The sequence below is a fragment of the Hippichthys cyanospilos genome, chromosome 18 (genome assembly GCF_059441005.1).
Source record: "Hippichthys cyanospilos isolate Australia breed blue-spotted pipefish chromosome 18, RoL_Hcya_1.0, whole genome shotgun sequence".
NCBI lineage: Eukaryota > Metazoa > Chordata > Actinopteri > Syngnathiformes > Syngnathidae > Hippichthys > Hippichthys cyanospilos.
In genome coordinates, this window is record NC_142386.1 from 15,867,369 (window position 1) to 15,885,581 (window position 18,213).

At 37.9% G+C, this 18,213-nt stretch overlaps 2 protein-coding genes across 11 annotated transcripts in view; one reads left to right on the forward strand and one right to left on the reverse strand.

Annotated features, from left to right (window-relative positions):
• Positions 1-17,351, forward strand: part of LOC148409153 (calpain-5-like) — an 85,988-nt gene extending 68,637 nt beyond the window's left edge. The window contains exons 12-13 of one of the 2 annotated variants that reach the window (XM_088440166.1): positions 16,935-16,961; positions 17,042-17,351. In XM_088440166.1, coding sequence (XP_088296292.1) covers positions 16,935-16,961; positions 17,042-17,081 — 67 coding nt within the window. In that variant the 3' untranslated portion in view covers positions 17,082-17,351. The remainder of the gene's footprint in view (positions 1-16,934; positions 16,962-17,041) is intronic. The other variant, XM_088440165.1, reaches the window with a different exon arrangement.
• Positions 1-18,213, reverse strand: part of LOC148409154 (serine/threonine-protein kinase PAK 3) — a 56,649-nt gene that overhangs the window by 9,756 nt on the left and 28,680 nt on the right. For 6 of the 9 annotated variants that reach the window (XM_088440173.1, XM_088440167.1, XM_088440172.1 and 3 more), the window contains 12 exons: positions 17,434-17,587; positions 17,301-17,338; positions 15,038-15,100; positions 12,891-13,049; positions 11,721-11,895; positions 11,344-11,407; positions 10,058-10,106; positions 9,854-9,966; positions 2,814-2,931; positions 1,263-1,362; positions 974-1,170; positions 691-828 (listed from right to left, as the gene is read on the reverse strand). In XM_088440173.1, the coding sequence (XP_088296299.1) occupies positions 691-828; positions 974-1,170; positions 1,263-1,362; positions 2,814-2,931; positions 9,854-9,966; positions 10,058-10,106; positions 11,344-11,407; positions 11,721-11,895; positions 12,891-13,049; positions 15,038-15,100; positions 17,301-17,338; positions 17,434-17,587 (1,368 nt within the window). The remainder of the gene's footprint in view (positions 1-690; positions 829-973; positions 1,171-1,262; positions 1,363-2,813; positions 2,932-9,853; positions 9,967-10,057; positions 10,107-11,343; positions 11,408-11,720; positions 11,896-12,890; positions 13,050-15,037; positions 15,101-17,300; positions 17,339-17,433; positions 17,588-18,213) is intronic. The other 3 variants (XM_088440174.1, XM_088440176.1, XM_088440175.1) reach the window with 3 other exon arrangements.

Consider the following 18,213-nt stretch of genomic DNA (forward strand, 5'->3'; position numbering starts at 1 on the left):
GTAATGTAATTATTGGAATACATTACTTTTTACTGTATGTTTACATGGTAATGTAATATTACATCCAAAAAAATAGTAATCTTGTACTAGTTACAAATGCGAGCAAAGTAATACATTACAATGCCATCGTACCTGTCAACCTGTACGTTTATGCTTTACCATGTACGATTTTTATGCATTTTAAGACGTGCGCGGTGTACAAGAAAATGTGTATGGGAAAATGCAAATTTACCAATATGACATCATCTGGTTAGCACCGACTATGAAGAAACAGTAAATCAAACATTTCTGCTGCGCCAGCCTCCATTTCGTTTTTTTTAAATATATTATTTATACATATATATTTTTAATACTTATATATATGAATTTTTTAATAAATAAAAAAACTTGAAAATGTTTTATGCTATCTATCTATCTATCTATCTATCTATCTATCTATCTATCTATCTATCTATCTATATGAGCAGCTTTTTAAAATTGATCACAAGCAAGCAATTACCTCAGCTAATTGTTGGAAAAAAAGTAAAAGTTCTAAAATAACTTGAAAGGACTTTTCAACCCTTGCAAACACCAAAGGCTTTTGAGCTCTTCCCTCTCTTGGCTGTCTGTCTGTAAGACTGCACTACATAAAAAAATTAAGTGTCTATCGACTTCCCTCCCTTCTCCTTGAGTTTCTCAGCCCTCTATTACCTGAAGCAGCTCCTTGGCAGAACCTCTGCGGTCCACATCCATCTCCAGGCAGCGGTTGAGGAAGTCTCTGAAGACGGATGACAGTCTCTCTGGGTTCTGGAGCTCAGGCGTTCCGTTGGTAGCGATTAGGTACAACGCCTGGAAGGAGGGAAAATTGTTATGGAAATTAAGCATTTAGCAGGACTTGGCATAACATTGTTATTGCTTATTGTGAGCATCTTTTTGAACAAACAACGTTTCACTTGTACATTCTTGATTAATTTTTTTGTCAGGCAGTTCTTACCCTGAGAGGATTCTCATTCAGATACGGAGGTTCTCCCTCCACCATTTCAATGGCCATGATTCCCAGAGACCAGATATCCACTTTTGGGCCGTAAGCCTTACGGGTCACCACTTCTGGTGCCATCCAGTAGGGCGTTCCCACCATTGTGCTTCGCTTGTTCTGCTCGGGAGTTATCTGGGCGCAAAAGCCAAAGTCAGCTGTGGTGGGAGACAAGATTATCCATCAGTGAGCGCGTGAAATTGACTTTCAATTGGGAAATAGCACAGTAGATTTAATTAAATAAACATACTAAGTTTGACAGATCCATCCATTCCCAAAAGGATGTTATCGCTTTTTATGTCTCGGTGAATCACTTGGTTGGAGTGTAGGAAATCCAACGCTTGAAGACACTGAAGAGAATACAGTACAAATACATTTGAAAAGCTCATTCAATGGCCTGACTCCCTTGCTGACCAACATATACAACCTACATTCTAATGTTATATTTATTAATTCCCAACAGTTGACAGGATTTTCTTCAATACAAGTTAATGATTTCACTCATTAAATCCCAAAGAGATATAGGTGTTAGGGTTCATATTTTTTTCCCTGAATTAATTGTTGATTAATTAATTTCTTTTTGCATTACTGGGCTGCGCAGGCTTTTTTCTGGAGCTTTTAATCGTCAATAAACCCGCATCAGCAATTGGATGAAAATAAGGAAGCAAAAATTGTGGCTGAGTCAAACTTGGAAGCTTTTCCCCCGTGTTATATGTGATGCTGTCAAACCTTAAAATTTTTTTTTAATAATTTTAAATAAATATCCACAAAATTTTATGAAATCCAAATTACAAATCGCAGTTAAATATATGAAGAATATAATTTTATTTCTTCACTATTAATTGAATATGAACGAAATAAAATAACATAAACATAATAAAAATGAATAAATAAAGAAAAGGCTTGCACTAACCAAAACAAATGGCGGTCAAGTCAGGACAGGCGCTAACACTACGCTACGCCTCTAAAGCAATCAGGCAAAGCCAACACCACGTAGCTTGCTTGTTGAGCATTGCACCGCCTTCCAGCATGTTCAACGTGAGGCCTCTAGGGTTAGGGTTAGGGTTAACCCTAACCTGATCTTAAATCTCGGTTGGCTATTACAGCTGTCTATTATGTTAGACGGGCTGCTCACATATCCATCTGCGCTTGCGCAGAAGCAAGCAACTGTTGATGCAAATGCCCTAGCGCCTCCGGGAGCAAGCAGATTATATACAGCCTGCACAAATTAGCGGAATTCTAATTGGCTAAAAACTCCAACTTAAAACTACAACACTAGAAGGAGCATAACCAAATGGATATGATATGAAAAGAAGAGAATATGGAGAATAATTTTATAAATTGAAAAAATATATAATTTAGATATGTACAGTAATAAAAAATGAATTTGAAATGCAATTGACTTTCATTATAGTTATTATAATTATTATAGTTTATTATGATAATGGTGTCAGGTTATGTTAGGCCAGAAGAGAAGGCCTTGCTGGCCCTGATGGTTCACCACTGATTTTAATAGATAAATATTGATTCTGTGCAACTCAAGTGTAATTTTGGACAACATTGATAGGAATGTGATATTGGCAATGCTAAGAGGCCAATTATAACCCTTCTGAAGGCCTACGTAATAAATGCTGATGGCACGCTGGAATGAGAAAAATAAGTATTGGCCTAACCAGAACAACATTAACTATGTTCAATTTCAAATTTGTTTCAATTTGTCCCCATCTCAAAGTAAACGTCATGTCAACGTGGCTCACTTGTTAGTGTGCATTAAAGCTGAGGCCTGAGCTGCGTCGCTTACCTCTCTACAAACTGCTGCAATCTGGCCCTCGTCCATGCAGGTCTCAGTCACGACATCTGTCAGTGAGCCGCCAGCCAAATACTCCATTACTACCCAGAGCTCGTCTCCTACCAAGTAACTGAAAAGAATAATAGTAAACAAAATATGTAAGTAAGTGAACTATAAACCACGAATAAATCTTCTTGTGTGCTTGATGATGTCTAATCAAATACAGTATGACAGTGTAAGCATTTCTAATTATAAAAATGAAGTTAAAAAAAAATAAATAAAAAATGAAAGACACTAAACCAGTTTTCCCTCACCCGGTACCGGTCTAACCCAGTAGAGGTCTGTGGATCAAGTGATACCAGGCCACGTAGGCCGCACCCGAAATAATGTTTTGGAACTGATTTACTTTAACAGTTTATTCATTTGCGCTTTGTTTGGCTTGAGCTTTGTTTTTTGGCATTGCCTCTGGCCGCTGTTGATATTACATTTTGTAGTGAGAAGGTTGTGTGGTTTTGGGAACAGTCAGTCGGTGACACACATGTTGTTTTATCTCTGTGAAATCTGGCCCATGACTGTCTGTAAGTTGTTCTTTCTTTGTAAGAATGTTGATGTAGGATAATATGGCCAAAATTAGTTTGATTTTTGATCCAATATCTTGTAACTGTGGATAACATGCTAGCTAATATCAGTTCTTATCTTCATTAGGGCCCGAGCAGCTACCGCTGCGAGAGCCCTCTTGTTTTTCTCCAGATTATTATTATTATTATTATTATTATTATTATTAGGGCCCGAGCAGCTACCGCTGCGAGAGCCCTCTTGTTTTTCTCCAGATTATTATTATTATTATTATTATTATTATTATTATTTACTGTGCAGCGCTTTTCCATTTTTGAGGGCCTAAACATGCACGAAAAGTCACCAAAATTTGCACATTTGTCGGGCCCGGTGAAAAATTGGATATTTTTGTGTTTCCCAAAACAATGCAAAAAAAATGGCTCTGCAGCGCCACCTAAGGTCGAAAAAGTGCACCTGGTCCCGGCCCGTTTGACCTAGAGCTACGAAAATTTTTTGGCATATGTAGGACCTAGAAACCTACAAAAAAGTCAGCGCGAGCCATGTGCTCAGATGTACAGAAAAAGAGTTATGAATTTTTGAATGTGCATTTTTGGCCCATTTTTGCACGTTTGTAGGTCCCAAACTGCTCCTTGTTTCTCCTAAACGCTTTACTCAATCACCTTCAAATTTGCTGTGGTCCATATTCACACATAGAGCCACAAGTGGGCGAAATTTGGTGCAGATCCGCTGACATATATGATAGGGGCGTGGCTTCAAATAATGTGTTCAATTTTTCCTTCGCCAAGAGGAACAAAAACCTTAATAACTTTGATGTACTAGCTTAAAAAAATCTAAAACTTCATAGACACATGGAAACTTATGTCTTTAACACCTGTAAAAAAAGTTTTTTTAAATACCTACTAGCGCCGCCTAGTGGTTGATTAAAATGTCATTTTTTACACTCTCATGTATTGTGCTCAGTCTGTTTGAGTAAAACAAATGAAAATTGGTCAGAATATCAATAAGACATGGAATATTAAGGTTTTAAAATTTTACGACTTTTCGATAATGGGCGTAGTCTGCACGCCACCTCAAAGTCAGATGACTCGCCAAAACGAAAAAAGTGGCTGTAATTGGCCCCAAAATGGCCTTATGAGTGGAAAATAGCCTCTTACTCCCGGCCCATTTGACCTAGAGCTACAAAAATTTGTAGCCTTATGTAGGACCTCAAGCCCTACAAAAAAGTCAGCGTGAGCCATATGCTCAGATGTACAGAAAGAGAGTTATGAATTTTTGAATGTGCACCTTTGGCCCGTTTTTGCTCATTTGCAGGTCCCGAACTGCTCCTTTTTTCTCCCAAACGCTTGACCCGATCGACTTCAAATTTGCTGTGATGTTTTATCTGACTGTGAGGCACAATTGTTCAAATTTTCGTGACGATCCGCAATCAAATATGTTGGGGGCGGGGCTTCATATTAAGCCTTTGATGATTACTTTGCCACATGTGAAACAAACCTTTATAACTCAGCTTTCCAAGCTTGGAAAAATCTGAAACTTCACAGACACATGAAGACTCAAGCCCTTAACACATGTATTTAAAAAAATCTTCAATTGCTTATAAGGCCACCTAGTGGCAAACAAAAATGTCAGTCTGATTTCTCGCGAAAACGAACAAAATTGCTGTATTTGGACCCAGATGGTCTTATCTTTTCTAAACATTACATATTTGATGGGTTTCCAATGCGGAATACACCTATCAACTTATTTTTTGCTATAGTGTGAGCGCCACCTAGTAGCAGCCAAAAATATAGCATTTTTTAAACGTTTTTATGTGTTTAGCTGAGCCCTTTGAAGTAATATCGCTGAAATTAAGTCTGAAAAGCCTCTAGACAGCCTTGCTGACCCCCACCAAATTTTACGAACTTTCGATAATGGCCGTGGTCTCTACGACTATTTTCATTCCGAAGCTTTATCTGTCCAGTAAAAGTTGCTGTAATTTGACCCAGATGATCTGATCTTCTCACAATTTCACACATTGGATGAAAATATTCTCCTGAACATATCGACAAAAATATATTCCAGTTTAAAGCTAGCGCCACCTAGTGGCTGCAAAAAATGTCATTAGTTGCAAGATTACAGTCAATCCTGTTTGGTTTGAACTACAGCTATGAAACTTTGTATGCAAATGAAGGACTGGAAGACCTACAAAAAAGTCAATAGAAGTGATGTGCTAGAATGTACAGAAAAATTGTTATGAATTTTTTTAATGTGCAGTTTTGTCCCATTCTTAGACATTAGCTGGTCTCAAACTAGTGCCTTTTTCTCTTAAACGATTCACCCCATTACCTTCAAATTTGGCATGAATCATTATCCAACTGAGGGGCACACATAGTCCAAATATCGTGAAGATATCTTGACAGAAAAGATGCGGGCGGAGCTTCAAATTATGTTTAATACTTCCTTCGCCAAGGTTGACAAAAATATTAATAACTCAGCTATGACAGCGTCAAACCATCTGAAACTTTCCTGGGACTTTAAAAGTCATGCAATAATACAGCTATGTGATAAACTTTCAAATCATTTACAGCGCCACCCAGTGGCGGACAAAAATCTCATTTTTTATACTTTTATGTACTGTGAAATGCCTGTTTGACTAAATGAACTCAAAAATGGTCAGAAAATCTATGACACATTGGAACATTAAGGTTCTCAACTTTTATGACTTTTCATTAAAGGGTGTGGCCTCTATGCAAACTCAAAGTCTGATGTCTCGCAAAAACGGTCAAAGTTGCTGTAATTGGACCTAGATGATCTGATGTTTGCAAAACTTCATATATGGGATGGGAGTCCAATGTCAAACACACCTACAAGCCTATTTTTTATCATAGTACGAGCGCCACCTAGTGGCAGCAAAAAATATAGCAAATCCTTAATGTTTTTATGTACTCTGCTGAGCCCCTTGAAGTGATATCCCTTAAATGTTTTCTGAAAAGCCAGTGGCCATGCCTTATGCCCCCCACAAATCAGTACAATGTTTCGACAGTGGGTGTGGCCTATATGGCATTGAAAGTCACAAAATTGGAACAATGAAAGCTGCAGTAACTCCACACACATTGTCCCACCTTGTCTAAATTTTACATATTTGGTAATAGTCCTGCACTGAAGTGATCTACAACTAATTTTTCATCATTCATAGTCCTTGTTCATACCCCGACCTGTGCATACCCCAACGTGCACAGGTCTGCGAGGGCCCTTTATAGCTGCTTGCAGCTCTAGTTATTATTATTATTTACTGTGCAGCGCTTTTCCATTTTTGAGGGCCTAAACATGCACAAAAAGTCACCAAAATTTGCACATTTGTCGGGCCCGGTGAAAAATTGGATATTTTTGTGTTTCCCAAAACAATGCAAAAAAAATGGCTCTGCAGCGCCACCTAAGGTCCAAAAAGTGCACCTGGTCCCGGCCCGTTTGACCTAGAGCTACGAAAATTTTTAGGCATATGTAGGACCTAGAGACCTACAAAAAAGTCAGCGTGAGCCATGTGCTCAGATGTACAGAAAAAGAGTTATGAATTTTTGAATGTGCATTTTTGGCCCATTTATGCACGTTTGCAGGTCCCAAACTGCTCCTTGTTTCTCCTAAATGCTTTACTCAATCGCCTTCAAATTTGCTGTGGTCCATATTCACACATAGGGGCACAAGTGGGCAAAATTTGGTGCAGATCCGCTGACATATATGATAGGGGCGTGGCTTCAAATTATGTGTTCAATTTTTCCTTCGCCAAGAGGGACAAAAACCTTAATAACTTTGATGTACTAGCTTAAAAAAATCTAAAACTTAATAGACACATGGAAACTTATGTCTTTAACACCGTTGAAAAAAGTTTTTTTCAATACCTACTAGCGCCGCCTAGTGGTTGATTAAAATGTCATTTTTTACAGTTTCATGTATTGTGCTCAGTCTGTTTGAGTAAAACAAGTGAAACTTGGTCAGAATATCATTAAGACATGGAATATTAAGATTTTAAAATTTTATGACTTTTCGACAATGGGCGTGGTCTGCACGCCACTTCAAAGTCAGATGACTCGCCAAAACGAAAAAAGTGGCTGTAATTGGCCCCAAAATGGCCTTATGAGTGGAAAATAGCTTCTTACTCCCAGCCCATTTGACCTAGAGCTACAAAAATTTGTAGCCTTATGTAGGACCTCGAGCCCTACAAAAAAGTCAGCACGAGCCATGTGCTCAGATGTACAGAAAGAGAGTTATGAATTTTTGAATGTGCACTTTTGGCCCGTTTCTGCTCATTTGCAGGTCCCGAACTGCTCCTTTTTTCTCCCAAACGCTTGACCCGATCGCCTTCAAATTTGCTGTGATGTTTGATCTGACTGTAAGGAACAATTGTTCAAATTTTCGTGATGATCCGCAATCAAATATGTTGGGGGCGGGGCTTCATATTATGCCTTTGATGATTACTTTGCCACATGTGAAACAAACCTTTATAACTCAGCTTTACAAGCTTAGAAAAATCTGAAACTTCACATACACATGAAGACTTAAGCCCTTAACACAAGTGTTTAAAAAAATCTTCAATTACTTATAAGGCCATCTAGTGGCAAACAAAAATGTCAGTCTGATGTCTCGCCAAAACGAACAAAGTTGCTGTGTTTGGTCCCAGATGGTCTTATCTTTTCTAAACTTCATATATTTGATGGGTTTCCAATGCGGAATACACCTATCAACGTATTTTTTGTTATAGTGCGAGCGCCACCTAGTGGCAGCCAAAAATATAGCATTTTTTAAACGTTTTTATGTGTTTAGCTGAGCCCTTTGATGTAATATCACTGAAATTAAGTCTGCAAAGCCTCTAGACAGCCCTGCTGACCTCCACCAAATTTTACGACGTTTCGATAATGGGCGTGGTCTCTACAACCTTTTTCATTCCGAAGCTTTATCTGTCCAGTAAAAGTTGCTGTAATTTGACCCAGATGATCTGATCTTCTCACAATTTCACACATTGGATGAAAATATTCTCCTGAACATATCTACAAAAATATATTCCAGTTTAAAGCTAGCGCCACCTAGTGGCTGCAAAAAATGTCATTAGTCGAAAGATTACAGTCAATCCTGTTTGGTTTGACCTACAGCTATGAAACTTTGTAGGCAAATGAAGGACTGCAAGACCTACAAAAAAGTCAATAGAAGTGATGTGCTAGGATGTACAGAAAAATTGTTATGAATTTTTTTAATGTGCAGTTTTGTCCCATTCTTAGACATTAGCTGGTCTCAAACTAGTGCCTTTTTCTCTTAAACGATTCACCCCATTACCTTCAACTTTGGCATGAATCATTATCCAACTGAGGGGCACACATAGTTCAAATATCGTGAAGATCTCTTGACAGAAAAGATGGGGGCGGAGCTTCTAATTATGTTTAATACTTCCTTCGCCAAGAGTGACAACAATATTAATAACTCAGCTATGACAGCTTCAAACCATCTGAAACTTTCCTGGGACTTTAACAGTCATGCAACAATACAGCTATGTGATAAACTTTCAAATCATTTACAGCGCCACCCAGTGGCTGACAAAAATCTCATTATTTATACTTTTATGTACTGTGAAATGCCTGTTTGACTAAATGAACTCAAAAATGGTCAGAAAAGCTATGACACATTGGAACATTAAGGTTCTCAACTTTTATGACTTTTCAATAAAGGGCGTGGCCTCTATGCCAACTCAAAATCCGATGTCTCGCCAAAACGGTAAAAGTTGCTGTAATTGGAACTAGATGATCTGATATTTTTTAAAACTTCGTATATGGGATGGGAGTCCAATGTGAAACACACCTACAAGCCTATTTTTTATCATAGTACGAGCGCCACCTAGTGGCAGCAAAAAAAAATAGCAAATCCTTAATGTTTTTATGTACTCTGCTGAGCCCCTTAAAGTGATATCCTTAAAATGTTTTCTGCAAAGCCAGTGGCCATGCCTTATGCCCCCCACATATGAGTACAATGTCTCGACAGTGGGTGTGGCCTATATGGCATTGAAAGTCACAAAATTGGAACAATAAAAGCTGCAGTAACTCCACCCACATTGTCCCACCTTGTCTAAATTTTACATATTTGGTAATAGTCCTGCACTGAAGGGATCTACAACTAATTTTTCATCATTCATAGTCCTTGTTCATACCCCGACCTGTTCATACCCCAACGTGCACAGGTCTGCGAGGGCCCTTTATAGCTGCTTGCAGCTCTAGTTGTGTTATATAGTGCTGCCCTGTATGCGTTCAGCTTGTTCACATTTTCGTTTGTGCCAGGTATGTCCCTTGAAAGTAATAGCTTTTGTAATTCCGTTTTTTATTGACTTAATGTAATTTGCGTACGTTTTTGTACATTTCGAGCCCCCCGTGTGAATCCAGTCCAAAACGAATTAGTCTTCATTTCTCACAACCAGAGGGCAGTAAATCAAAATGACTGCTTGTCTCAAACTTACTGACCTGTCTAGGTAGTTGACTATATTTGAGTTTTTGTTTTCCCTCATCACCAAGATCTCATTGATGATCAACTCCTTCTTGGGCTGCTGCTGCAGATTCATCTGCTTGATGGCCACCTGTAGATAATGAAAAAAAAAAAACCCACACATTCACAACAATAAACTGATGACATTTCACGATGTAATTAGGAGCGCTATCGTCACTTACCTCTTGGCCAGTCGATATGTCAATGGCTGTATACACAGTGCCAGAAGCTCTGAACAAAAATAAATTACATCACTAAACATGCACAATTGGGTCTTTACAAGTGGGTCTTTAAAGCTAAATGATAGTGACTCTAAAATGGGTTTATAGAAAATGAACAGAAAATGAACAGGAACCTAATAATCATAATTAGCAAGGAAACTGTTATGATGTTTTACCTCACTTTCAAGCCAGTGCTTCTTTTTTCAAAGCCCCCCCCCCCAGGAAGGAGAAAACATTTTGTCCCCCTGTGACTATAAATAGGATTATTTTCGATAAAAATTGAATAAGTATATCTAAATATGTATCCCCTTTAACATAAAGGAAAATCCCCAATATAAATCCACTTTCAACAAATGTTCTTTACTGTTCTAAGGGTTTATAAACATTACAGGTTAGTCGGAAACAGAAGAATTTTTTTTATCAAAGTGCCTGAAATTTAACAAAAAAAGTGTCAATCCTTACTTTAAACATTTTTGACTAATTATTATTGATAAAAATTGAATAAGTATATCTAAAAATGTATCCTATTTTAACATAAACAAAAGAAAAAAAACAATATAAATCCACTTTCAACAAATGTTCTTTACTTTTCCAAGGGTTTATAAAGATTACAAGTTAGTCGGAAACAGAAAAAAAAATGATCAAAGTGCCTGAAATGAAAAAAAAGGGTCAATCCTTACTTTAAGCAATTTTGACCAACTCAACGATTTGATGCTAGAAAAAAAATGAAATCAATATATAATAATCATAAACATAAATTGATCTGGAACATGAACAAATCATAACATACATAACCAACATATTTTGCATTTTAACCAGGAAAAAGGAATAAAACATTGCACAGATCCTGACATCAAATCGCTCATGCCCCAATATTTGAGAATGGCTGCTTTCCCCCAATGGCTATACACGAGGGGAAATTTCAATTTGAATTTGGCACATGACAATAATGTCCGACACATTCACCACATCGGATTTCCTACTCAATCATCAGACTTTTTTTTTTGGTACAATGGTGGCCTTTAGCCTTTTTTTAAATTAGTCAAAAACAAATACATTAAAAATGGACAATTTCTTTTTATTGCTGCAACCTCCAGAAGGGTTATAATTCCAAGCTATAAATGATAAATAATTATAAAAATGAACAGCGGTCTTTACTTATCCCTCTTAATTTTGAAGTCATGCCATTTCACAGTGTTCTTTTGGTGTATTTAGAATATTTCAGTCAAACTCACTCACGCACTTACCCTTGTCCTATTTTCTCAAAGCGTGTGTACTTCTTTTTGGGATCCCCCACGCTCACGATACTCCCTGAGTCAGAGATAGAACATAAAAATAACGATTGTGCATGTTGTGTGTTTCTGTCTGTGTGTGGGTAGCATTGGGTGCATAAATACTTTAAAAAAAAAAAAAAAGAAAAAAAAAGACATCAGCGCATAGAAGAGACTTTGCCTCCAAGCACACCTAATTTTAAAAATTAAGCTGAAGCATTTCATAGTACAACTTAGAGAGTGGCAGTCACAATATTAGGTACATGTGTACAAACAAAAATAAAAAAAGAGACAGACAGGAGGACATTGACAAAAGAAAATATGATAGAGCAGATGACTTTAAAGATACATACTGAGTCTCTCCAGAATCTCCTCATCTGACATTTTGGATTTCTTCCTCTGGCGGTCAGTGTGGCGATACATTGTGCTGGACGTGTTGTCAGGTTGGACCTGCGACTCGGGTGGTGTCACAACCTCTTTAATGGGAGTGGGAGGCTTGGGTGGATCCATGACTGAACGGGTGTAGATCTGTCACAGAATGTGAAAAGATTTTAATCAATTTATTTTGCATGCAATAATTGACAATAAGGGGATACTACTTTTTATTTAGCTGACTTATTTAGCATTTTTTCAGCAGTAACAAGCAACTTTTTGCTCTACAATTAATTTGATAATTATTTTTAATGTACAATTAAAACCTTTAAAGCCACGTCATAAAATCTTTAACTTTGATGATGTAATGTAATGTATAAATGCTACAATTTTCAATACAAAATGAGAAAGACCAACAAAAAATATACAACAGGCAATAACAATCTACAGCACACCAATTATAATTATAATTAATCATTTTATATGCAGAGTCAATTGAATAAATCTCACTAAGAAACTGCAATGTGCAAATATCTTTCTCTTTTCGGATTAAAGTCCACATGAAAATGTTATTTGAATATTTGACAGGGATGAGATTTGCCCTTTAAATACACAATCCACTTGCTGTCGATTGAAATTAACATCACATGTGCTTAGTGCTCAGGTAACAACCAATCACTACTCAGCTTGTGAATGCCACATGATAAACAGAGAATATAATAATGTCATATTCAATCGATAGCAAGTGGAAATATATTTTTAAAAGGTAATGCCATATTTTTCTAAACCATCAGACACACTTTAAATTCTTAAAAACTCCCTAAATATTGAAAATGTGCCTTATGTTTAAATGTCAAACTGAAGTTGACTTGAATTAAATTTGATTTGCAGTACTGGTTAATTTCCCTCATTGTGCAGTAAAGTGACTTATAAGCCAGTGTGCCCTATATAAGGAAATGCCCAAAAATAGACCTGTTGACTGAAACTATGTTTTATAATTCAGTGAACCATTTAGTCCAAAATACAATATACAATTGTAACTTGACAAATAAAATGATTGTCAAACTAATTCTTGAAAAGGTTTTTTCTTTTTTTTACTACTGAGAGTAGCTAAATAAGCATAGTATCTCTTAAAGAAAAATGAACCGCACAGATTTAGTGTGCTCGGGTCGAGGTGCAATGACGGGTGGCAGCTCATCATCGTCATCATCCTCGTCCTCTTCCTCTTCTTCTTCTTCTTCCTCCTCATCCTCCTCTTCTGACACAGGAGGAGCGATCGGGGGTTCTGACGTTGAAGATTTGGCACCCTGCTGGATGCAAAGACATGTATCACACCACAAATAGTTCCAGGCCAGGAAACACCAAAACCAAAAGATGTGCAAAGTTTGTAAGATTTCCTTTTAGGAACCTTAAAAAAAAATCCTGGAAATGAGAGATGTGGCATATCAGTAAAAGGTGTAGGAATATGAGGCAGCACGATCACCAGGAACAATTGTGCTAAAGAGGAGGAAAGTGTTCGCATTTTTGTGAGCGCTACAGGAAAAAGATGCACTTTTTTCAGCGTGAAGGGGTTAGGTTCTGTGTGCCAAATGAGGGGACACATTTGCACATCACACTATGCCAGTGCTTCTCAATTATGTTTTGCAGAGTCCGACAGGAAAGAAAAAAACTTTTGTGCAGAATATAAATGAGATGATTATTTTAAAAACAATTAATATTAATATACATTAACAATGGTTAACTACATTTTTACAGGGTTTATACAGCTTACAGGTCAGTCTAAAACAGAAAAAAACACAACCAAGTGCATAAACGTGTCTTGGGGGGTGGATTGCCAATCCGTATTTTATTGCAATTATACTTCACATGGCAAAAACAAAGCCTCCACCCCCGGTGTTGCCAGCCCCACTATTTCAGAAGGACTGAACAACGCTAAGTGGAGCAAGCATGTTGCATTGCAGTAAACTTGAATCTCTAGAGATATGACTAGCAGCATGGGAGTTTCTGAATTTAAGAGATTATTTGATGTTCCTGCATGTCCTTTATAAACAAACCAGGAAACTAAATGCATTACATACAATATTTTTAATAACTTTACAGCAATGCCCCCCCAAAATGAACACACACACACACACACATACACATCTGCCCACAGATGAATATGATGCATTCCAGTGATATACTGAAAGTATAGCAAGTGCTAGACTCTGAAAAGTATAGGTTGTTAACTCACAGGATTGAATTTAGCAGAAACAGTAAATACCTTACATGGAAAATTTCTTACCTTGTATGACTCAGGACCTAAACAAGACTCTATTATATTTACTACTCCTCATTGTAGATGTACTGTATTACATTTTAGCCTGCTGTTCATGTTGTTCGGTAGGAGTTAGATGGCATTATTTTAAAGCTAGGAAAGGTTTCAGCACTATTGGCCTTTGTTCGAGTAGGACTGCCAGCTGTTTAATGTTAATGTCAAGGTCCTACTATCAACTGAATGAATACCCATGACTAAAAAGTTATCCTTCACTTTCATAAATGTGAAAATTAAATGAAAATGTACAAAATGGTTAAATACATCTTGGTTGGGCAGGATATTAGCACCCCTTAACCTTTGACCCTGACTTTAGAGACATCTTGGATATACCTGATCCTTCCCCCAAAAGACTAGTCACAATGCTCATATTCTCTAGCCATATTTATTATGCCTAACCCTGAGTTATACCCTCCCATCCGAAACACAAGTCATGGATCATTTTCCATTCCATTTTTGATGTTATGGAAATATTCATTTGCAGTCTTATCATGCATAAATAAAGCAGTACAGCTCAGTTTTGGTGATTAAACAAGAAAGAGGCCCAGCCCCTCGTTGAAGACCTGCCCCAAGAAAGATTGTACAAATTAAGAGTGTGGATGTTCGTTAGTAGTGAAGTGTTGGGTGCTTTTCTTCTTTTTTAAAATTGATCAATCAATCAATCAACAAACAAAGGCCATGCAGTTATGTTGACAATGGTGATGAAGGGAAAGTTCTCATTTCGGAAAGAACATGCGTTTTTAAAGTCATCCCAACCCTCCGTGGCATGCACCCCTGCCTTGCCAGTTGCCATTACCGACACCCCCAATATCATGAATATATTGTCGAGCACAGCTGCCATAACAGTAACAGAGAATAATGATGTCTCGCGAAGAAAACATCTCCTAGAAAGAATTTTGTACTGGCCGCCGGGCATAATTTAGATCAAATGATTGGACTTTGAAAGCCAATGCAGAGATGTGCAGAGTAATATGGAGGAGTTACCTTGTCAAATAATGCGCTGCAGGTTCTAAGGCTGACAGGAGGCCCAGATGACAGCAGTCGATTCTGAATATGGAGGTTGAAAATGGGAGGATTTACTCAAAACAAACCCACAAAAGTTTTGAAGAGTGAGTGGACTTTAGGGGAGGGGAAGGTTGTTACTGAGGGTCCACAAAAGTGGACTTTGGACGCAGTGACAGGAATGCTGATGAAAATCAGTGTGCCGTCCATCAGAGAGAGAGGCAAAGTGACAAATTGTTACAGAAGTGGGACTGGTACTGGTGCACTCGTTTAAAAATGAATGAACCTGAGTGGCATCAAAGGGCAGGCAGCAAGTGCGAATGAACCTAAAGAGCAAAGCACTATACTTAAGCTTTTACTTTCTGACCGTTGTGTCTGCCGTCCACACTAAGGTCCATCTATGGTAGAGGTTGAGAGCGGAGTCCTGTCTGTAGGGCAGAGGGCCAGCGCAACAGTGCGAGATGCCCTCAAATACGCTCTTACACACAACCTCTTGGGCTCAGCGCCGCTCTCACCGGTCTTTGGTTGGTACTATCCAAGGCCTGCACAATCCCAGCGCGGTAGGCCCGGGGTGGCGCGACCCCCCCACCCCCTCCAACCAGACTCGGATTGCACTTCTTCACCCGGCTGAGCGTGTGTGCGGAGAAAAGTATTAAAAGCATGGATTACTCTGGTCAAAGCTAAGAATGAGGTCAGCCTAGTGGGGGGAGTCCGCCGCACGGTTGAGCCTTCGCCAAGGCTCGGCTACTGTTTGCATTTCGAAATCAAGTTAAGTCCATTGGAAAAATTAACTATGAGCAGCAGTGGCTCTCACAGAGGATCCAATTTTGAGTGCAAAACTGACAGGAATGGCTGCAAAATTCTGAGATTTGCTGGGAAAGGATCATGAATGGAATGTCCAGATTTTGCCCATGAAAGGGAAGCATGTGCACAAGTGGTAACAAGTGGTTACACCGATGAATCGAATGGACAATATGTCAAGACTTACCTGTTTGACTTTTATACAAGTTCATGCTGCCATTACTGAATATTTTTGGAATCAATTATTTTATTGATTAATAGGATAGAAGTTCAAAGTTTTATTTTTTGTATTGAAGTGTATTGCAAAACCACCCCTTCATTGCTGTTTACTAACCAGTTTGTGTATTCAGTATTGTTTAGAAGAAAAAAAAGACAAAGGAACAACAGTTGAGCAGTGCCACAAGAGAGGAATTGATATTGAACGCAACCATTTTTAAAAATTGATTCAGGTACTGGTATGGTCGTCATTGTCCAAAGTAAAAGCAGATGTTTCAAAATGTCTTCTTTTGATTAGGCACAAAGGGTAATCAGTCTGTTTAAGGGACGACTACAGGAATCAGAAAATAATTCCTCCTCAAAAGATGAAATCCAGAAGATGACCATTTTAAGTTAGACAGTAGACAAGTCGATTGTTTAGTCGGTTATTAAATGAAAAGGATTAATAAAAAGGTTTAACGTCCATTTGATTTAAAAACAGGATACTATTTGGAATAGACAGTGCAGTACCATAAGTAAATTAATATTCAGTTACTAATTTGGACCATAACTTCAGAATAAAGGGCAACATTTTTATTTATTTATTTATGTTTTACCAAAGAACAAGCAAATGCTTGCAAGCTTTCATTTGGATACAACACGAAGATAAAAAGTCTGATTGCATGAAAGGACTATAGGAGGATATTTCCTGGTGAGGGGCTGAAATTTTGAGAATTTTAACAAGGCCACAAAATAACTGACGACCAAAAATCCAATGAATCGTTGCAACTCTAATATAAAAGATTATTCCCCCTATTTAAGACTTTGACTGTGTACACTAGATAATCAAATTTAAAGAATCTTTTTTTTTTTTCTTGCCCAGAATCCGGAAATCTGATCTCCAGAGCAGGTAAAGCCAAATGTTACCATTTGTAATCCCGAGATCCAGTCTATCTTCTCATGTCCACTGTTGTGTCCATTTTGTTTCAGCAAGACAGCAAAGTTACTTGCATCCCACCGAAACACATGAGGGATCATTGGAAATTCCAGGATGTCCGCTACAAGCACATGAGGACTTAGTTGGGTGGATCGAATGACTCAAAAGATATGGACAAGAAAACTAATGTCCACTACAGTAGACACAAAAGAACTGACTGTGTTCCAGGAGGATGAACAGGCCAAAGGAGCCACGTGAAGCAAAATGTAACATGCATAAAATAGAAAACTATATAATTATACAATAACTCACCAGAGTGTTTGCTGCTATGTAGCCATGCGCTGTCTTATCTGAAATAGAGCAAAAAAAAAAAAAAAGACCTCAATAAAATACTGTTTTAAAAGAACAAAACTTCTGTACTCCCTTTATTAAGAATTATTAGCACCTCCTGAGGTGAAGCTCATATACTTCTGGTTATTGACCGTCTCTTTGGAGTCGTAGAACTTCAGGACATCTAATACAGCCTGCGGATTCTTTTTCTGCTCCAGCTTGGTGATGTTGGACGTCTGTAGAAGGCGCGCCCATTGTTCTGGGATGCCCTGAAAGCATGCACTGGCACTCAAACTGGCACTCCAAGATTCACATATTTGAGGGAAAACGCTCAAGACTGTTAGGCGAATAGAGTAACCACTACATCAATGTGTGACCAACAGTATATATTTAATAGCCATGACTGTCTTTTGCTAATATTCCAAAATACATAATTTGACTGGAAGGAAAGTTGCAATGCTCATTGTGAATAATTTTTTTCCATTGTTTCATTTTGCAAGTAAGTGGAACTAAAAGATGTGACATGATTTGTTTAATGTCTAATGGCTAAATGTTCCAGTTCTCGTGAAGCCCAGATCACTCTGAACATATAAAGTTAGATTTTAAATCTCTTACCATCAAAGTAATTCAGTGTGGCATCCATAGTGGCTTGTGATACAAACAAGATCGTACTTGTTCTTTTTAAAATATCCAATTATGTTTTTGGAATTCATGCTAACAAACAATCCTGCTCCCAAGTCAAAACCTGGGAGACCTGGGAGACTGCTATTTTGTTGTTGTTTTTGCTGTTTGAGGTCATCGAAAACAATACAGTACGAGTCAACTAAAAAAAGTTAATAAGTAAAGCCACAAAAACAAGATTCAAATCAGGGTCTCAAGAGCACATCAGAAGATA